The 20,359-nt window shown below is 41.0% G+C and overlaps 1 protein-coding gene across 1 annotated transcript in view; it reads right to left on the bottom strand.

Moving 5' to 3' along the window:
- CELF4 (CUGBP Elav-like family member 4) overlaps positions 1-20,359 on the bottom strand; it is a 794,292-nt gene that overhangs the window by 72,627 nt on the left and 701,306 nt on the right. Inside the window, exons 9-10 of the mRNA XM_070743645.1 lie at positions 15,407-15,469; positions 9,306-9,386 (exon numbers count right to left, since the gene is read on the bottom strand). Coding sequence (XP_070599746.1) covers positions 9,306-9,386; positions 15,407-15,469 — 144 coding nt within the window. The remainder of the gene's footprint in view (positions 1-9,305; positions 9,387-15,406; positions 15,470-20,359) is intronic.

Raw genomic sequence — 20,359 nt, 5'->3', positions numbered from 1 at the left:
ATTTAGATTTGTATGCCGCCCTTCTCCGCAGACTGTTCAAACAGGGCCTTGACATCTAATGGATTGTGGGCTCTATGCAATGTATCCGCAGATGGCTGGTAAGGCCTATACGGGCACGAAATGTTCTGCCACATGTTGGGCAGACATGCACAGGCACCATTGTCGCAGCATGTGTAGCTCTGGCTTTGCAGAGGGCTCGCTTCTCTTCTGCTATGAATGTTCTTTTGGCCTCAGATGTCTGGCAGCCTGGGTGGATCAGCAATAATCAACCAAAGAATGGGCAATGGCCGCCCCGAGTTCGCGGAGAGGGGCGGCATACAAATCTAAATAATAAATAAATAAATAATAATAATAAATAAATAAATAAATTTAGGGGAAAAAAACCCCAACAGGACAAAACTTTTCTCTTTTTCAAGAATACTAGAAAGAAAAAAACAGAATCTGAGTGGTCTAACACATGGCAACTCCAAATCTCAACTAGCAAATGCTCTGTCCTACACATTGGGAAGAAGAATTTGAACTCCAAATACGAACTGAATAATCAAATTATCACAGATAATCCCCACTTGGTATACTAATAACAAAAGATTTAAGTGCCAAAGCCCACTGCAACAACATAGCCAAGAAGGCTTCAAGAGTTGCAAACCTAATCCTACGTAGCTTCTGCTCTGGCAATCTCACACTACTTACCAGAGCTTTTGCCAGACCCATCCTCGAATACAGCTCATCTGTTTGGAACCCATATTGCATCTCAGACATTAACACCCTTGAAAATGTCCAAAGATCCTTCACCAGAAGAGCCCTTCACTCCTCCACTCCAAACAGAATACCCTACGAGACTAGACTTTCAATCCTGGGCCTAGAAAGCCTAGAACTAAGACGTCTTAAACAAGATCTAATTATTGCCCACAAGATCATATGTTGCAACGTCCTGCCTGTAGGCGACTACTTCAGCTTCAACCACAACAACACAAGAGCACACAACAGATTTAAACTTAATATTAACTGCTCCAAACTTGACTGTAAAAAATATGACTTCAGTAACCGAGTTGTCGAAGCGTGGAACTCATTACCGGACTCCATAGTGTCATCCCCAAACCCCCAACACTTTACCCTTAGGTTATCCACGGTTGACCTATCCAGATTCCTAAGAGGTCAGTAAGGGGCGAGTACAAGTGCACTCGAGTGCCTTCCGTCCCCTGTCCTATTGCTCTCCTATATCTCCTCTACCTTTCTTCTATTCCTATATCTCTTCTTCTATTCTTTCATTGATATGTTTTATTCCTATATCTTCTATTCTTTCTTAGATATATTTTACTAAGAGTATCTCCTCTATAACATTCATTATGTATTTTACTATGTGTATACCCACTAAAACCCTCATTGTGTATTGGACAAAATCAATCAATCAATCAATCAAATGTGAAGGGGGACAACGGAATATCAGTAATTTATAAATGGCCTTGGTACGGCCACACTTAGAATATTGGACTCAGTTTTGGTTGCTACGATGAAAAAAGGATGTTGAGACTCTAGAAAGAGTTCAGAGAAGAGCAACAAAGATGATGAGGGGACTGGAGGCTAAAACATACAAAGAACGGTTGCAGGAACTGGGCATGGCTAGTTTAATGAAAAGAAGGACCAGGGGAGACCTGATACCAGTCTTCCAATATCTCAGGGGTTGCCACAAAGAAGAGGGAGTCAAATGATTCTCCAAAGCACCTGAGGGCAGAACAAGAAGCAAAGGATGGAAGCTGAACAAGGAGAGAAGCAACTTAGAACTAAGGAGAAATTTCCTGACAATTAGAACAATTGATCAGTGGAACAGCTTGCCACCAGAAGTTGTGGGTGCTCCATCACTGGATGTTTTCAAGAAGAGACTGGACAACCATTTGTCTAGAGTGGGGTGGGATTTTCCCCTTGGGAAGACTTGGCCTTCAAGACCTCCAAGGTCCCTTCTAACTCTGTTGTTCTGTTGCTGGATTGGACAACCATTTCTCTGGAATGATCATAGACAGACGAACCTCGAAAAATTAGAATATCTAATTTTCATTAGACAAATGAATTTTTGCACAATATTCTAATTTCCCGAGTATTATCTGTAAGGTCCCTGGCTTGTTTAGAGGGTTAGACTAGGAGATCTCCAAGGTCCAGTTCTGTTATTCTGTAGTTTGATGTGGATAAGTAAGAGATGAGTCTTGGATGTCATGGATTTGATGTCACATCCCTCTCTCCCTCTCTTTCTCTCTCTCTCTCTCTGTGTCTCTCTCTCATACACACACACACCTCCAGTGGGGAGTAGAAAAAACAAGAACATCCACCAATCTAGATGAGTCTGTTTTTGTTAATGCTCTCGCTTTTCATGGGGGCATAATTATAATGTCATAACGCTGCAAATTACAACTTTGCCTTTCCTGTTAGATAGTGGAATTCACAAAGGGGCTGGCTTCCCCCTCCTTTTTATGGGTCGTTACTCATCCCTTGGCTGGCAGGCCAGTTCCGCCACATCAGGGTTCTGACAGATGCCCGTTTAAAGCTCATTAAAATTCCCGGGTCTTGGTCCATGATTGAAAGTCCTCTTTTTTTGCTGCATTTCCATTTCGGATTAATAGAAAAAGGAACCCCTGATGAAGACAGAGGGAACACAAATTTTGTCCACAGAGGGAGCATGGGAGGATCTTCTGGGGGAGACAAGGCTGTAGTTGATTAAATTCCAAGGTGGTTATGCACTCTCAGGTCCAAGTGATGTTCTCTCTTCCCAAACGGTCTACTTAAAACCTAACAGGATACAATGTTGTTTCTCTCCTGTGCAGGGGGCTGTTGTGGTTGGCTCTGGCCCAGCTCCTGCCCCAAGGACTGTGGATGTGGGGGAGACATCCACATGCTGCAGGTCTGTTTTGCCCTCGGTGGAATCTGCTGATGAAGGCTCCTCTGACCAAGAAGACATGAGTGACAGGGAGGAGGAGAGTGGGGCAGACAGCTCAGCAGGAGATCAATTATATAGCTCCTCCTTGGATTCAGAACAAGAGTTAATGATACAGCCACACATGCGGAGAGCGATGCATAGGCAGCAACAACTGAGAGATGATTATCAAAGAAAATGAGGCCACCTGTGGTTGGGTGGGGCTGTGGTCATTAGTGAGGCTGCTATAAATAGCAGCCTGTGGGTTTGGCCATTGTGGAGGATTATCTGATCGTTGTGTTTTGTGACTGCTTTATTGACTTTGACCTTTTGTGTGCTGATTTTTCCCCACTTTGAAACTAAAGCAGAGCAAAGTGTGTTTCACTTTGTGGAAGAAGAAGGACTGTGAATTGTCTCACAGCTGCAAGCTAAGTATCACAGAACTGATAAGGGACTTGTACAAATTACCAGTTTGTTTGGAGACCAGTGCTCTTTGCTATACCAAAAGAGGGCTTGGTTTAAGTGAATTTTCATTATAAAGAACATTGTTTTGAATTTTCAAATGTGTGTGTGTCTGAAATTTGTACCTGTGAATTTTTGGGAGGATTCTACCAGAGAGCCCGACAGAACATACAATAACAGAGTTGGAAGGTGTTGTGAGTGGTCCTTGTCCAGCTCAGCTGGTCATGGATTTCGAGGACCAGGAGACAGATGTGAATTGGCCTGTGCTCTTGGCTCCTGAGTCTGAGAGTGAAAGGGGACTTAAGGAATGAGGACCCACCAGAGACTGTAGCACCCCCAGCTATGGTATTGAGTGAGTCAGACGATTGGGAATTAGATGAGGAGGCCCACCTGTTAGATACAAAAGTCAGGAGGACTATGTCTAGACATGAATATTTGAGAAGGAAGGGTTCTTGGCATTAGTAGCTTTATGGGACACTTGGCCACGCCTTGTCAGTATATAAGGGACAGTCTGAAGGGAAGTGGACATGGTGAATAACATTTGCAATGATGGATGGATGGATGTGCCAGCTTCGGGGTTCAAGGAATACTTTGCTTGTAGACTGTTCTAAGTCATGGAAGCTCGTGTGACCAAAACCCATGGAGAATTGTAAGTCTGTATTGAATGATAGAAACACTTCAAAGGAATTTTCCTAGTTGAGTTTGGCTTCTGGCTGGGAATTGCTCCCTATCTCAGAGGTAATTTAGCTGGGAATGCTGCCAGCATGGACTAAAACTTAACCTGTTTTGTACTTGGATGTTTTAATAGCAATGTAGTTTTTAGTTTGGATCCTCTGAGTGTATGTGTGTGCTTCTTTATTCCAATCGGACCAGGTCCTAGACAGAACAGAAGGGACCTTGATCATCTCACCTCATCTCATCTCATCGTTCTGACCATCAGGAAGTTCTTCCTTATTTCCAGGTTGAATCTCTCCTTGGTCAGCTTCCAGGAACAACGGCTGGAAGCTGACCAAGGAGAGATTCAACCTGGAAATAAGGAAGAACTTCCTGACGGTCAGAACGATCAACCAGTGGAACAACCTACCAGCGGATGTTGTGAATTCCAATACTCTGGACATTTTAAAGAGGAAATTGGACTGCCATTTGGCTTGGATGCTATAGGGTTCCTGCTTAGGCAGGGGGTTGGACTTGATAACCCGCATGGTCCCTTCCAACTCTAACCATAAATAAACAAATAAACAAATAAACAAATAAACAAATAAACAAATAAACAAATAAACAAATAAACAAATAAACAAATAAACAAATAAACAAATAAACAAATAAACAAATAAACAAATAAACAAATAAACAAATAAACAAATAAACAAATAAACAAATAAACAAATAAACAAATAAACAAATAAACAAATAAACAAATAAACAAACAAACAAACAAAATCTCATCTCATCTCATCTATTAATTGGTCTTGTCTTGTTTTGTCTTGTCTTATCTTATCTATCTTAATTTTTTTTCATTTATGTGCCGCCCATTCCCAAGGGACTCAGACTCAGTTGAGTCCCTTGATGGTCTTCTATTCCCATGTTCTCCAACCTTGGCCACTGTAAGACTTGTGGACTTCAACTCCCAGAATTCCTCAGCCAGCTGGCTAAAGAACTCTGAGAGTTGAAGTCCACAAATCTTAATGTTGCCGAGGTTGCAGACCCCTGTTCTAGGTCCAGCCCCCTTACAGACAAATGGCTGTCCAATCTCTTCTTTAAAAGCCTCCAATGATTACAGATTACAGATTACTACAGTTGGAAGGGACCTTGTAGATCATCTAGTCCAACCCCCCCCCCATTCAAGCAGGAATCCCTACATCATTTCAGACTTGAGTATGCACAAACACTTTATTTATTTGTTTGTTTGTTTGTTTCTTTGCTTGCTTGCTTCCTTCCTTCCTTATTTATTTATTTATTAGATTTGTATGCCGCCCCTCTCCGTAGACTCGGGGCGGTTCACAACAGAATAAAACAGTTCATAACAAATCTAATAATTTACAATTTAAAATATTTAAAAAAACCCATTATTAAGCAGACATACGTACAAACATACCATACATAAATTGTATAGGCCCGGGGGAGATATCTCAGTTCCCCATGCCTGATGGCAAAGGTGGGTTTTGAGGAGTTTACGAAAGGCAAGGAGGGTGGGGGAAGTTCTAATCTCTGGGGGAAGCTGGTTCCAGAGAGTCGGGGCCGCCACAGAGAAGGCTCTCCCCCTGGGGCCCACCAACTGATATTGTTTAGTTGACGGAACCCGGAGAAGGCCCACTCTGTGGGATCTAACCGGTCACTGGGATTCGTGTGACAGAAGGCGGTCTCGGAGATATTCTGGTCCAATGCCATGAAGGGCTTTAAAGGTCATAACCAACACTTTGAATTGTGACCGGAAATTGATCGGCAACCAATGCAGACTGCGGAGTGTTGGTGTAACATGGGCATTTTTGGGAAGCCCATGATAGCTCTCGCAGCTGCATTCCGCACGATCTGGAGTTTCCGAACACTTTTCAACATGTGCAAAAGGTAAAAGAACCCAGATGGTGGTGTTCGGGCAGATGGGCGAGGCCTCACGTCCCCTTCAGGGCCGGCTTTCCAATGACCGACAGGCACGAGCAAACCGAGGGCCTTTCACCTGTGGTGTAGGGTCTCCTGTTTCAGCAGAGAGTTGAGTTAGAAGATCCATTCCAACTCTGTTATTCTATAATTCTGTTAATTCTATTCTGTTAAATTTCTAGTCTACTTCTTTCTGGTTATGACCAAATTGTTTTTGGTCATTGGATTTGAATAGCTTTTAGAAGATGCCAAGATTCAAATGGAAATCATACATCATACAATATATACCAAGATGATTAAGGGATTGGAAACCAAGACTTACGAAGAGAGACTGAGGGAACTGGGCATGGATAGCCGAGAGAAAAGAGGGCCAGAGCGGACATGATAGCAGTCTACAAGTATACGAGGGGATGTCACAGAGAGGAGGGGATCAATTTATTCTTCAGGGCACCAGAGGGCCGGACGAGGAACAATGGCTGGAAGCTGACCAAGGAGAGATTCGACATGGAAATAAGCAGGAACTTCCTGACGGTCAGAGTGATCAACCAATGGAGCAATCTACCAGCGGACGTTCTGAACTTATTATTATTATTATTATTATTATTATTATTATTATTATTATTAATTAGATTTGTATGCTGCCCCACTCCGTAGACTCGGGGCGGCTCACAACAACTCGGGGCGGCTCACAACAACTCCAACACTCCAACACTCTGGACATTTTTAAGAGAAGATTGAACTGCCACTGGACTGGTGTACTATAGGGTTCCTGCCTGGGCAGGGGGTTGAACTTGATGGCATTCATGGTCCCTTTCAACTCTAACAATAAATAAAATAAATAAAATAAATAAATAAATATAATATTCTGTGATTATTGCCTCATCTATGACCATGGAGGAAGAAGATCAGTGACGAATTAGATTCTGTGGATGGACAATCAACCAGAAGATCAGATGTAGCATCAAGTTGTGAGTGTCATTTAAAGGAATTTTTGATGTTGAGACTCTAGAAAAACTGCAGAGAAGAGCAACAAAGATGATTAGGAGACTTGAGGTTAAAACATATGAAGAATGGTTGCAGGAACTGGGCATAGATGGTTTAATGAAAAGAAGGACCAGGGAAGACATGATAGCAGCCTTCCAGTATCTCAGGGGTTGCCACAAAGAAGAGGGAGTCAAGCTAGTCTCCAAAGCACCTGAGGGTAGGACAAGAAGCAATGGGTTGAAACTAAACAAGGAGAGAAGCAACTTAGAATGAAGGAGAAATTTCCTGACGGAACGATTGATCAGTGGAACAGCTTGCCACCAGAAGTTGTGAATGTTCCAACACTGGAAGTCTTTAAGAAAATGTTGGATAACCATCTGTCTGAAGTGGCGTTGGGTTTTGTGCCTAAGCAGGGGGTTGGACTGGAAGACCTCCAAGGCCCCTTCCAACCCTGTTGTTATTATTATTATTATTATCATCGATAGTCCACAAAGTACTAGAGAAAACTTCTGGAGCATTCAAGCAGCAAGTTGTCATCTTCTCGTGTACGCCTTTGCTGGATAGGACTAAACCGATGTCAGAGGGAGAAAACGTAGATAGAATTAACAAAATATATATGTGTCACTGGGATTATAATAATGGGCGCATTATTCAGCACCAATTTATTTATTGAGCTGGAACCTGGCTTTTGTATTTCTTTCTTTCTTTCTTTCTTTCTTTCTTTCTTTCTTTCTTTCTTTCTTTCTTTCTTTCTTTCTTTCTTTCTTTCTTACTTACTTACTTACTTACTTATTTACTTACTAACTTACTTACTTACTTATTTATTGGATTTGTATGCCGCCCCTCTCCATGGACTCGGGGCGGCTTACAACAGTGATAAAAACAGAATGTAAAAATCCAATACTAAAACAGCTAAAAACCCTTGTGATGTAATGGAATCTCTGCTGATTCTTCTGAATTATTCCCTTTCTCTCTGCATTCATCTTCCACTTAATAAAGAAAGAATATCAGCGTGTTGGCAAAAAGAACAGTTGAAAATGAGTCCATTTCTCTAAAATATGCTATACTGTATGTTCTCATAGAAGAAATGTACTAAGAAATTCTCTTTATACCAGGGTTTCTCAGAGTGTTCATATTTTTTCATAAACTTGGCAATCATGTTTATACTTTGTAAATAAATAAATAATAAATAAACTTCAGAGGAATTGTGTAAAAATACACTTTTTAAAATGAGATTAATGTCCAAAGAGATCCATTGCATTTCTGTTTTCTCTACTTCTTGGTGAATTCAGTTCTTGACACATCCAGATAAATCAATACTTTTCATATGCGGCTGTAAAACTCATCAGCTGAGCTATTTCAGAATTTGTGGTTTTCTCCATAAACATCCATTTACTTGAGTATTGATTGCAATGGATAATAATAATAATAATAATAATAATAATAATAATAATAATAATAATAATACTCTGTAAAGAAACAGATGAAACAATCGATCACATACTCAGCTGCTGCAAAAAGATTGCACAGACTGACTACAAGCATAGACATGATGCTGTGGCACAAATGATCCACTGGAACTTGTGCCGGAACTACCATTTCCCAGTGGCAAAGAACTGGTGGGATCATAAGCCCGAAAAATTGGTCGAAAATGAGCAAGCAAAACTACTGTGGGACTTCCGACTTCAGACTGACCGAAGTCTGAAGCATAACACACCAGACATTGTGATCGTGGAGAAAAAGAAAGTATGGATCATCGACATCGCAATCCCAGGAGACAGCAGAATTGAGGAGAAGCAGCTAGAGAAATTAGTGAAATACGAAGATCTAAAAATCGAGCTGCAACGATTCTGGCATAAGCCCGTGAAAGTGGTCCCAGTGGTACTTGGCACGCTGGGTGCAGTACCAAAGGATCTCAGCGGACATTTGAAAACCATTGGAATTGACAAAATCTCCATCTGTCAATTGCAAAAGGCCGCTTTACTGGGATCGGCAAACATAATTCGCCGCTACATCACGCAGTCCTAGGTGCTTGGGAAGCGCCCGACTGGGGATGAAATACGAAATCCAGCATAGTGATCTCGTTTGGTGTGTTGCACTGACATAATAATAATAATAATAATAATAATAATAATAATAATAATAATAATAATAACTCCTAACTCCTGCACCATCCACGTCTCTTATAAACAACTCACCATCTTCTCTTGGTTTGCTATTTATTTGGTCACCTCTAGCAAAGATGTCTCTTCCTCTCTGATACCTGGATACCCACAATACCCTACGGGACAGTTGATTTTGCCTTGTTTCTGAATAAGAATTTAGAATTAGCGGTGGTCATTCCAGCATCACCAAGTCTCACCTTCTCTCTGCTGCTGTGGTATCATGGGAGGCGGCTGTGGGAAGGCTTGGCCTATCTGACCATAGGCAGCAGGATATGCAGCTGGAGGGAGAAAGGGAGAAAAGTAGACTTTAAGGTCATTGCAGAGACAAGAAAAAAAGGCTTATCGTCTTCTCAACTAAGAATTCAGTCTCATGGGTCAGACACAACCTTTTGCAAGGACCTGGAAAGTTCCTGAAATTTAGGAAGCTAAACCTCTTAACATTCAACAGTGGGAGGATGGAATAGCTCTGAGAATGTAAACAGACACTCAGCTTCCAAAAAGATGCTTTTTTCCCCAAAAAGGAAAATTGACTTTCTTTCCTTTGAAAATGTGTTGCTTTTCATCCAAGAAGCTTCGATCAGAATACAGCTGGAAGGGACTTTAGAGGAAGGAAGGAAAGGAAGGAGGGAGGAAGGAAGGAAGGAAGGAAGGAAGGACAAAGGCGGGAGGGTAGGAGGGGTGATGGGAGAAATTAATGAAAGGAAAAGAAAAAGGTGAGGGAGGGTGTGAGGAAAGTAGGTGGTGAACGAAAGAAGACGGAAGGAAGGAAAGGAGGGAGGGAAGGAGGGGAGGGAGGGAGAAAGGAAAAAGAGAAGGAAGAAAGAGGGGAGGAAGAAAAAGTAAGCAGGGAAGGAAAGAAGCAAGCAAGGAAGGAAAGGAGGGAGGGAGGGAGGGAAGGAGAGAGGGAGGAAGGGAGGGAGGGACTCTGGAGATCTTCTAGTCCAGCCCCCTGCTCAAGGAGGAGACCCTATACCATTTCACAAAGGTGGTTGTTCACTCCCTTTTTAAAGACCTCCAGTAATAGAGCATCCACAACTTCTGGAGGCAAGAAGTTCCACTGGTTAATTGTTCTAACTGTCAGGAAATTCCTCCTTAGTTCTAAGTTGCTTCTCTCCTTGATTAGTTTCCACCCATTGCTTCTTGTTCTACCCTTAGGTGCTTTGGACAATAGTTTGACTCCCTCTTCTTTGTGACAACCCCTGAGATATTGAAACACTGCTATCATGTCCCCCCTGGTCCTTCTTTTCATTAAACTAGCCATGCCCAGTTCCTGCAACTGTTCTTCATATGTTTTAACCTCCAGTCCCCTAATCCTCTTTGTTGCTCTTCTCTGCACTTTTTCTAGAGTCTCAACATCCTTTTTCTATCGTGGGGACCAAAATTGGATGCTGTATTCCAAGTGTGGCCTTACCAAGGCCTTATAAAACTGTATTAACACTTCACATGATCTTAATTCTATCATCTTGGCTGCTATTCTCTGCACTTTTTCCAAAGTCTCAAAATTATTATTATTATTTTGATAAAGTGGCCAAAACTAGATGCAACATCCCAGGTGTGGTCTTGCTAACGTTTTATTAAAGCAGCAATCATAGTTTATAAAGTATTAAGTATTTATAAAGTATTAGTATTGGTAAAGTACTAAAGATGTATAAAGCAGTACTTCTTCTGGGACTTCAGGAATTGAAGAAGCTTCCTAGATGAGGAGCGAAATGTTTTCAAAGGAAAAACACCACCACCACCACCACCACCACCACAGAAAGTCCAGTTTCTTTTTGGAAGACACACTTTGGGGATAACCATGACCTGGATGATTGAGATGCCCCATAGACATTTAGATGTTCAGTTTCCATGTTTGCTCATATCATGTACATTCAAATGGTCATTTGAAAGTCTGACCTTAATACACTGACAGGTTGGATGGATGAAAAAAAAAAGGTGGTACAGGAATGATGAAGAGTCACAACAGCCAATTCCAACAATTTCAAGACACAGAAGATAGACGAGAGTCTACGGAGACTCCTCAAGGTTCTTTGGAGGGAAGAACAAGACTCCAATGGTTGACTCATGGAAAACACAGAAGTCAACTATCCTTCCATTCAGGTGTAATGAGTTGCTGCCCAGACATTGTCCATATTGTTCTCTTGCAATGAGATGTGAGATGGTTTTCTTCTAAGACTTCCTTTCCTGGTCTAGCTACAGCAGAGGTCTTCAAACTTGGCAACTTTAAGACTTGTAGACTTCAACTCACAGAATTCTCCAGCCAGCTAAGCTGGCTGGAGAATTCTTGGATTTGAAGTCCACAAGTCTTAAAGTTGCCAAGTTTGGGGATCCCTGAGCTACAGCTCGGGATTTGCTAATAGTTTCCTATCCAAGTAGACTCAAGATCATTCTTGGTTATCTGATCATCAGCCGAGATTGGCCAGATATTGCCATTTTTGCATCGTCGCCAAGAAAACTACAAGGACATCTCCCCAAGGCTTCTTGGAGATCAGCTTGATTCGAGAGGGTCCTTACCTTTTAGCCTAAACCTTGCCTGATACCCTATTCCTCAACAGGTTACATCTGCCTGGCTTTTTGCATAAGACGTTATTGTAAAAATGGTAGAGATATTCAGATGGGACAATTGAAGACAGTTTCCCCATATGACACCCCCTCTAAATGTAGTTGGGCTGCAAAGCATGGAATTTCAGTATATAATGATGCTGATAATGAAGAAGAAGAAGACGGTGATGATGGTGGTGGTGATGGAATTATGATGATGATAATGGTGATGAAGATGATGATAACGGTGGTGGTGGGATTAGCCAATCCAAAAACATATTTGGGGCACCTCTTAAATTGATTCAGCTAAATTTAGATCTTCTACCTTACCAAAATAAGAAGACAACCAAAATAGTGTGTAGGTGTTCTGCCAGTGTGTTTCAACTGCCCGTAATTACAGGGTAATTAGTCCAGGTAGACACACACCACACGATAAAAGGAAAACCCAAAGGTTTTTATAAATAGAAAAACAGGAACAGCTCCCTTTTTAAATGTCAAAGGGATTTTCTGGTACACACAAGGCACAGGTGAAATGCAATCCAATTGCTCACCCAGTAACTGGGAATTTGAGTCCAATTCTAAAGTCCAGAGAGTCCACACACAATCTTGAACAGCACAAAAACCACGATCTTGACAAAACAATGAATCAGATAAACTGCCACAAGGCCGAACCAGCACCCTGTTCTTTGTATCTGTAGCACTAATTACAGCAGCCCCACCCAACCACAGGTGGCCTCATTTTCTCTTGTAATAATCCTTCAGTTGTTGTCTCCTATGCATCACTCTACGCATGCGTGGATGTGTCATTAATTTTTGTTCAGAATCCAAGGATGATACAGATGATTGATCTCCTCCTGGGCTGTCTGCCAAACTTCCCTCTTCCCTGTCACTCACGCTTCCTTGGTCAGAGGAGGCTTCGTCGGCAGATTCCATCGAGAGCAAAACAGGCCTGCGGCATGTGGATGTTTCCCCCACATCCACCTCTACATTCCTTGGGGCCGGAGCTGGGCTAGAGCTAACTACAACAGTAGGGTTAGACTTTTTCCAAGTTGGTGCTCTGCAGAGATCTTACACAAAGAACCTTCTCATTCCCAAACCAGGTGTCTACAAGTCTCATCACACAACGCAGCAACAGAACAACAGTGTTAGAAGGGACCTTGGAGGTCTTGAAGGCCAATTCTACCCAAGCAGAAAATCCCACCCCACTCCAGACAAATGGTTATCCAATTTAGCGTTCCGGCTTGTAGCCCACCGCTGCATGTCACTCTTAATTCTTCTTTTCATTAAACTAGGCATACCCAATTTCCTCTGCTGCTCTTCATAGACTATCCAGAAAGTAAGGTTACAAGGCGCATAGCTCTCGTGGGGAATGTTCGTGGGGGACGTTGGTATTACTATCATTTAGCGGGAAGCCAGCAGAAGAGAACGAGCAGTGTCAGTGATCAGTAGATCATTGACTGGTATTATGGTGAAGGTTAGAGATGAGCGTCCTCGTTCGGTTTCCCTCCAAGGGCGAAGTGGGCACTGTAATACGCTACCTGAATCTGAAAGGCATGAACGGTGCTGCAATGGGCACCCAAGATTTGTGTGTGATGGGTGCCCAAGAGTTTTCTCCCTGATTGCTGAGTTTTGAATTTTTTGGCTGAAGGAGAATGGGTGTGGCGCCACTGCATTGATTGATGTTTGCTTTCTGGAGGATGGTGATAAGCCCAGGTTTCATCTCCTGTCCCTATACAGTTGAGAAAAGCCTCGCTTTCAATCTCAAAATGGTCAAGAAATTCTTGGGCAGCACCCTTGGAGGGAAACGGAATGAGGACGCTCATCTCTAACCTTCACCACAATATCAGTCGATGATCTACTGACCATTGGCACTGCTTGTTCTCTTCCGCTGGCTTCCCTCTACACCAGTGTTTCCCAACCTTGGCAACTTGAAGAGATCTGGACTTCAACTCCCAGAATTCCCCAGCCAGCGAATGCTGGCTGGGGAATTCTGGGAGTTGAAGTCCAAATCTCTTCAAGTTGCCAAGGTTGGGAAACACTGCTCTACACAATAGTTATACCAACTTCCCCCACAAACATTCCTGCAAGAGCTCCGGGCCTTGTAACCCTACTTCCCAGATAACCCTTGTATTTCAGCCTCCCGTCCCCTCGTCATCTCTGTTGCTCTTCCCTGCACTCTTTCTAGAGTCTCAACCAATTGGGACCCAATTAAATCTCATTGCCTCACATGATCTGAATAGCAGAGACGCCCGAATGGCCAACAGCAAGCGGAAAAGCTCTTTTGATCTCAAACAGAATCCAAAATAATGAACCTATGAGGGTCTCAGCAGGAGCAAGGAAAAGTAAGCAAGTGTCCATTTGCATACTTGGACTTTAATTAAGAGCTGCAGACCTTTAGAATCAAACATCTCAACACGACCGATCTGTCAAGCCGAACACGCAATTAAGGGAACGAAACACCAACCAATGCAGGTTTTAAAATTTACATCTCCGGATTTCCCTCCCCTCTGCCAAAAAACCCCGGCACAGCAAGAACTAATGATTGTCCATTGCACCACAGGAAGCAAACTAATTGGTTGAAGCCACAAGCTGGACTTGTTAGGGGTAGAAGGAGGTTGAGATTCGTCTGTTGTGAATGTTTTCTACTGTATCCTTGTGAAATTGTGGCAGGTCCTAACTGCACGAGCGAACTCTTGGCTTCTACATCCAGGCACAATTTCTTAATGCAATTTCGGAGTATAAGATGCACCAGAGTAAAATCACCTTAGTTTTGGGATAGGAAAACAAGGGGAAAAATCTGCCTCAGCCTCCCAGCAATTTATTTATTGATTTGTTTTATTAATTGGACTTTTAAGCTGCCCCTCTCTGAGGACTCCCAGTAAACAGTACAAATGATATACAGTGGTACCTCATCTTACGAACGCCTCTTCTAACAAACTTTTCAAGATATGAACCCGGTGTTTAAGATTTTTTTGCCTCTTCTTCCTAACTATTTTCACCTTATGAACCCAAGCCGCTGCTGCTGGGATGAAGGGGTTTCTTCACCCCCCTTTTTTTGAAGAAAGAAAAGGTAGGGGCAGCTTGGAGGTGGAAAGACTTTGCATTAACAAAAGTAGGAGAACAGCGTGCCTGCAGAGACACTGAAAGGGTGTCTTTTGAAGAAAGAAAAGGGAGGGGCGCCCCCTTGCCTTCCTTCCTTCCCACTCACCCTTTAGCCTAGCCTTGCTTCTTCCACCCGCCCCCTTTAGCTGCTCCTCCCTGCCCTCTGTTCGCCTCCCTTCTAAAGTTTGGGATTTTCCTGAAGGATTTGCAAGCATTATTTGCTTTTACATTGATTCCTATGGGAAACATTGTTTCATCTTACGAACTTTTCACCTGACGAACCTCCTCCTGGAACCAATTAAGTTTGTATCATGAGGTACCACTGTACATTATTTGCGGTGTATTTCTGTGCATGTGTGCCTGACCCACGGAAAAAGCAAAGAATTGGAGAAATGTACATTATGGCAGTATATTAATGCTGTGTAGGCAGTATATTAATGAGTCTGAGGAGAAGGGTGGCATTAAAAAAAATCGAATAAATCAATCAATAAACGAAAGTCTCCTAAGACACAGCACAGATGTTGCCCCTTGGCCCTGCTGAGATACAATGGATGTGCATGAAATGAAATGAACCATGAATGTGACTTTTCTAAGCCCCCTTTCCCAGGAAGTGAAAGTGAAAGGGTTATTGGGGGAAAGTGTTAATACTAACGACCTGCGTATTGCTGTACTCCGGCATATGCTTGCTGTAAAGGATCGGCCGTGGTTGGACTTTGTGCTGTAAAGACACAAGAGAGAAAACAAAAGAGGAGGTTTAAAGACATTGCCAATATCTCCGGGGAAGAGATTCGTTAGACCAATACAAAACATTTGTTAGACCAATTCTGGAATACAGCTCACCTGTTTGGAACCCGCATTGCACATCAGACATTAATACAATCGAGAGAGTCCAGAAATATTTCACAAGAAGTGTCCTTCACTCTTCCTCTCGCAACAAAATACAGTGGTATCTCTACTTAAGAACGCCTCTGCTTAAGAACTTTTCTAGATAAGAACTGGGTGTTCAAGATTTTTTTTGCCTCTACTTAAGAACCATTTTCTACTTAAGAACCTGAGCCTGGAAAAATTTCCCAGGAAATTTGAGAACAGCATGAAGGCCCGGCCAGTTTCCTGCCATTCCCCCTTTAATCCTGGCAATGTCGGGCTTTTCTGGGCTGCCAGAGGAGCCTTTCGGTGGCGCTTAAGGAGGCTTTGGTTTTCTTTTCTCTGGACGCCTCCTCGGAGTCCCTCTTTTATTTTTTTCAACGTTTCTTTATTGTTTTCACAAATATTTATCACATAGTTTAATCATTTTTTACAGATCGTAATCCAGCTTTGTTACCTTTTGTGTGTATCCTTAATCCTTTTGAATCGTTCATTCAATATTACACATTGTACATTTATTTATTTGTTTCATTAATATGTTACTTTTTCCATATAGTAATAAAAAAGAATGACATTTGCAAGGTATATATTATTTGTTTTGTTTGTACTGATACTTTGTATTGTATTATTTTTAGGTTCTCTTTTGAATCCATTCATGCCATTTGTACCATGTTCGTTTCGGTTCATTAATTTAATTTTATTAATTTTATTTCCCTTCATTGAATTTGTAATTTCATCCATTTCCACACATGTATATACCTTATCTATTATTAAATTTTCTGTTGGAATCTGTTCGTTTTTCCACATTTGCGCTATCGCTATTCTAGTTGCCGTATTTATATGGGTTATGAGAAGAAGTGTTTGTTTAGAATAATGTCTCTTCCAAATTCCTAGTAACATACCTTCTGGGGTGTATTCCATTTCTTCTTTGGTAATTTCTATAAGCCAACTATGAATTGTTTGCCAAGTTTTTTGTATTTTGGAGCATGACCACCACATGTGAAAAAAGGTGCCCTTTTCCTTTTTGCATTTCCAGCATGTATCTCGTAATGTTGGATAAATCTTCGCTAGTCTTGCCGGTGGAATGTACCATCTATAGAAAAGCTTATAGTAGCTTTCTTTATATGCTGCTGATATGCTTTTTTTTTTAAGTCTTAAAGTTTTGGATTTTTTTGATTCCCCTCACCTCACTTTCTTCCTTCAGCAGCGACTGTCTTCCTCCTCCTCTTCCTCCTCTTCCTCCTCTTCCTCCTCTTCCTCCTCTTCCTCCTCTTCCTCCTCCTCTTCCTCCTCCTCCTCCTCCTCCCACCCAAATTCCAAGCTTTCATTTCTTTCCTAATGGGTTTGCATGCATTATTTGCTTTGACATTGATTCCGATGGGAAAAATTGCTTCTACTTAAGAACTTTTCTACTTAAGAACCTGGTCAAGGAACAAATTAAGTTCTTAAGAAGACGTACCACTGTACCTAATTCCACCAGACTTAAAATACTGAGATTAGACAATTTGTAACTAGGTCCCCTTGGATCTGATGAAAATGTAGTTCATAAAATCATATACCAAAATGTCCTTCCTGTTAATGACTGCTTCCCCTTCAACCGCAGCAATGCATCAGGACTTAATAGATTCAAACTAAATGTAAACTGCTCTAAACTCAACTTCAGAAAATACGACTTCAGCAATAGAGTGATCAGTGCCTGGAATGGACTACCTGACTGTGGTTTCTTCCCCAAACCCCAAAAACTTTAACCTTAGATTGTCTACAGTTGACCTCTCCCTGTTTCTAAGGGGTCTGTAAGGGGCTTGCACAAGCGCACCATTGTGCCTACCATCCCTGTCCTATTGTCCTCTTTTATTGTTACTCTTTTTACTTGTGTTATGTTTATACAAACTACTATCCTATACACATTTAATAAACAAAATAAACAAACAAAATAAAAACTTCCGCAGGCAACTTCTGTTCCATTAGTTGATTATTCTCACTGTCGGAAATTCGTTAAGACTTTTGATCAGAAATGTAAATGAGAAGATAACGGCATGTCATGTAACCGTTTTGATTCTCTCCTTTTTCTTCTCTTTCTTTTTCTCTTTCTCTCTTTTTGTTTTCTTTTTTCCCTTCTTCTTTCTTCTCTTTTCTTCTCTATTGGTATGTTTATATTGTTGTTTATTGCTCTTTCTGAATTGCACCGCTGTCTGTTGTTTTATATGTGAAAAGTGTTCGGAAACTTCAGATCATGCAGAACGCAGCTGCGAGAGCCGTCGTGGGGCTTCCTATATTCACCCACGTTTCTTCAACACTCCGTGGCCTGCATTGGCTGCCGATCAGTTTCCAGTCACAATTCAAAGTGTTGGCCATGACCTTTAAAGCCCTTCATGGCATTGGACCAGATTACCTCCAGAAACGCCTGCTACCGCACGAATCCCAGCTACCGATAAGGTCCCACAGAGTTGGCCTTTTCCGGGTCCCGTCGACTAAACAATGTCATTTGGCGGGCTCCAGGGGAAGAGCCTTTTCTGTGGCGGCCCTGGCCCTCTGGAACCAACTCCCCCCGGAGATTAGAACTGCCCCCACCCTCCCTGTCTTTCGTAAACTACTCAAGACTCACTTATGCCACCAGGCATGGGGGAGTTGAGATATTCCTTCCCCCTAGGCCATTACAAGTTATGCATGGTATGTTTGTCTGTATGCTTGGTTTTATATAATAAGGGTTTTTTAGTTGTTTTTATTAATTGGATTGTTCATGTTGTTTTTTATCATTGTTGTTAGCGGCATACAAATCAAATAAATAAATAAATAAATAAATAAATAAATAAATAAATAAATAAATAAATAAATAAATAAATAAATAAATAAATAAATAAATAAATGTGAATAATATTTTTGAGAATTTTCTTCAGTGAATCTGGGTTCTCCAATGGAGCTTGCTTGCCAGAAGGTGACACAATGATTTCCCAAAATCACAACTATCATAAATGTGAGTCAGTGGTATAGCATCCGAATGTAAATCATATGACTGTGTGGTCGTAAGTGTTAAAAAATGATCATAAGTCACTATTTCAAGTGGTATTGTAACTTCAAACCATCAGTAAATGTCTACCTGTATTTAGTGACTCTCTCCGAGAACTTTTCACATTTATATACACATTTTTGGGAAGGTGGTTGTGAGTTTTATTTATTACATTTGTGGATCCATAGTCGAACTTGGCGACAGTGTAGAAACGTAATCAGAAAAAGAAGCGAGAAAAGTAGAGGGGGAAAATGGGAAGTTATTAATAAAGAGCAGCTTTTCAATCGCTGCAAGTTTGACAAGAAATAATTCTGAAATGACGTTGATATAAATCTACATATTATAATATCGCACGTCCGTCTGAAAGCTAAAAAAAAAAATATGTTGAAATAAATCAGCATTAAAATAAGATTATGGCACAGTAATTGGCAATTTTAACCAGCAGGAGTTGAATGACAAATGATACATTACAATAAGTTTGACAAATCTACACGTTATAATCTTATGCGAGGAGAAACCCAGAGTTAGGATGTGGCATGCAAAATGATAATCATAAAAATAAAATAAAATAAAATCTGCATCCAGTTAAAAATCTCCCGTCGCATTTTAAAATATGCAGCTCATTTTTTGACGTTGATACATAAGCTCGTAACTTAATTTGCCCTTCTTTCGTGAAAGAAATTATTTGGTGCTCTTCATAAGAAACTATAGAAAATGCTGGCAGCTGTTTTCCTGTTCGAAGACAGCTCGGTACATTTTAAAAGAATATAAAGTTTAGAAATATTGTTAAAAACAATAATAATAATAATGGCCTGCTAAAAATTCTATGTTTAAAATCTGTTTCATTCTATTAATGTACCTTCGGCAAAACACTGATTTCCTCTTGCTACAATATTAACTGCACTTTTGATATTTTTCTCTTCTATCGATAATTTCCCCCATTGTCAATTAATGGGGTCCTCGAATTATGACCAAAGCCGAGTGCAGAATTTCTGTTGCTAAATGAGATGGGTTCAGTTGAGTTTGATGACCTTTCTTGCCACGGTGTGTTAAGTAGATCACTGCAGTTGTTAAATGAATCTGATCAGGTGACCATGGGGAGGCTGCAATGGTCGTAAGTGTGAAAAATGATTTATTTTCTGTTGCATTGCGTTGCATTCTGTTGCATTGCATTCTATTGTGTTGCATTCTATTGCATTGCATTCTATTGCGTTGCATTCTTTATCCCATTCCTATCCATTCCATTATATTCTTTATTCAATTCCATTCTTTATTCCATTCCATTCTTTATTCCATTCCATTCCATCCCATTCTTTATTCCATTCCATTCCATTCTTTATTCCATTCCTTTCTATTCTTTATTCCATTCCATTCTTTATTCCATTCCATCCTTTATTCCATTCCATTCTTATTCTTTATTCCATTCCATCCTTTATTCCATTCCATCCTTTATTCCATTCCATTCTTATTCTTTATTCCATTCCATTCCATCCCATCCTTTATTCCATTCCATCCTTTATTCCATTCCATTCCATTCCATTCTTTATTCAATTCCATTCTTTATTCCATCCCATTCTTTATTCCATCCCATTCTTTATTCCATTCCATCCTTTATTCCATTCCATTCTTATTCTTTATTCCATTTCATTCCATCTTTTATTCCATTCCATCCTTTATTCCATTCCATCCTTTATTCCATTCCATTCCATTCTTATTCTTTATTCCATTCCATTCCAT

The sequence above is a fragment of the Erythrolamprus reginae genome, chromosome 2 (assembly GCF_031021105.1).
Source record: "Erythrolamprus reginae isolate rEryReg1 chromosome 2, rEryReg1.hap1, whole genome shotgun sequence".
Taxonomy (NCBI): Eukaryota; Metazoa; Chordata; class Lepidosauria; order Squamata; family Dipsadidae; genus Erythrolamprus; species Erythrolamprus reginae.
This window is presented reverse-complemented; position numbering and strand designations above follow the sequence as displayed.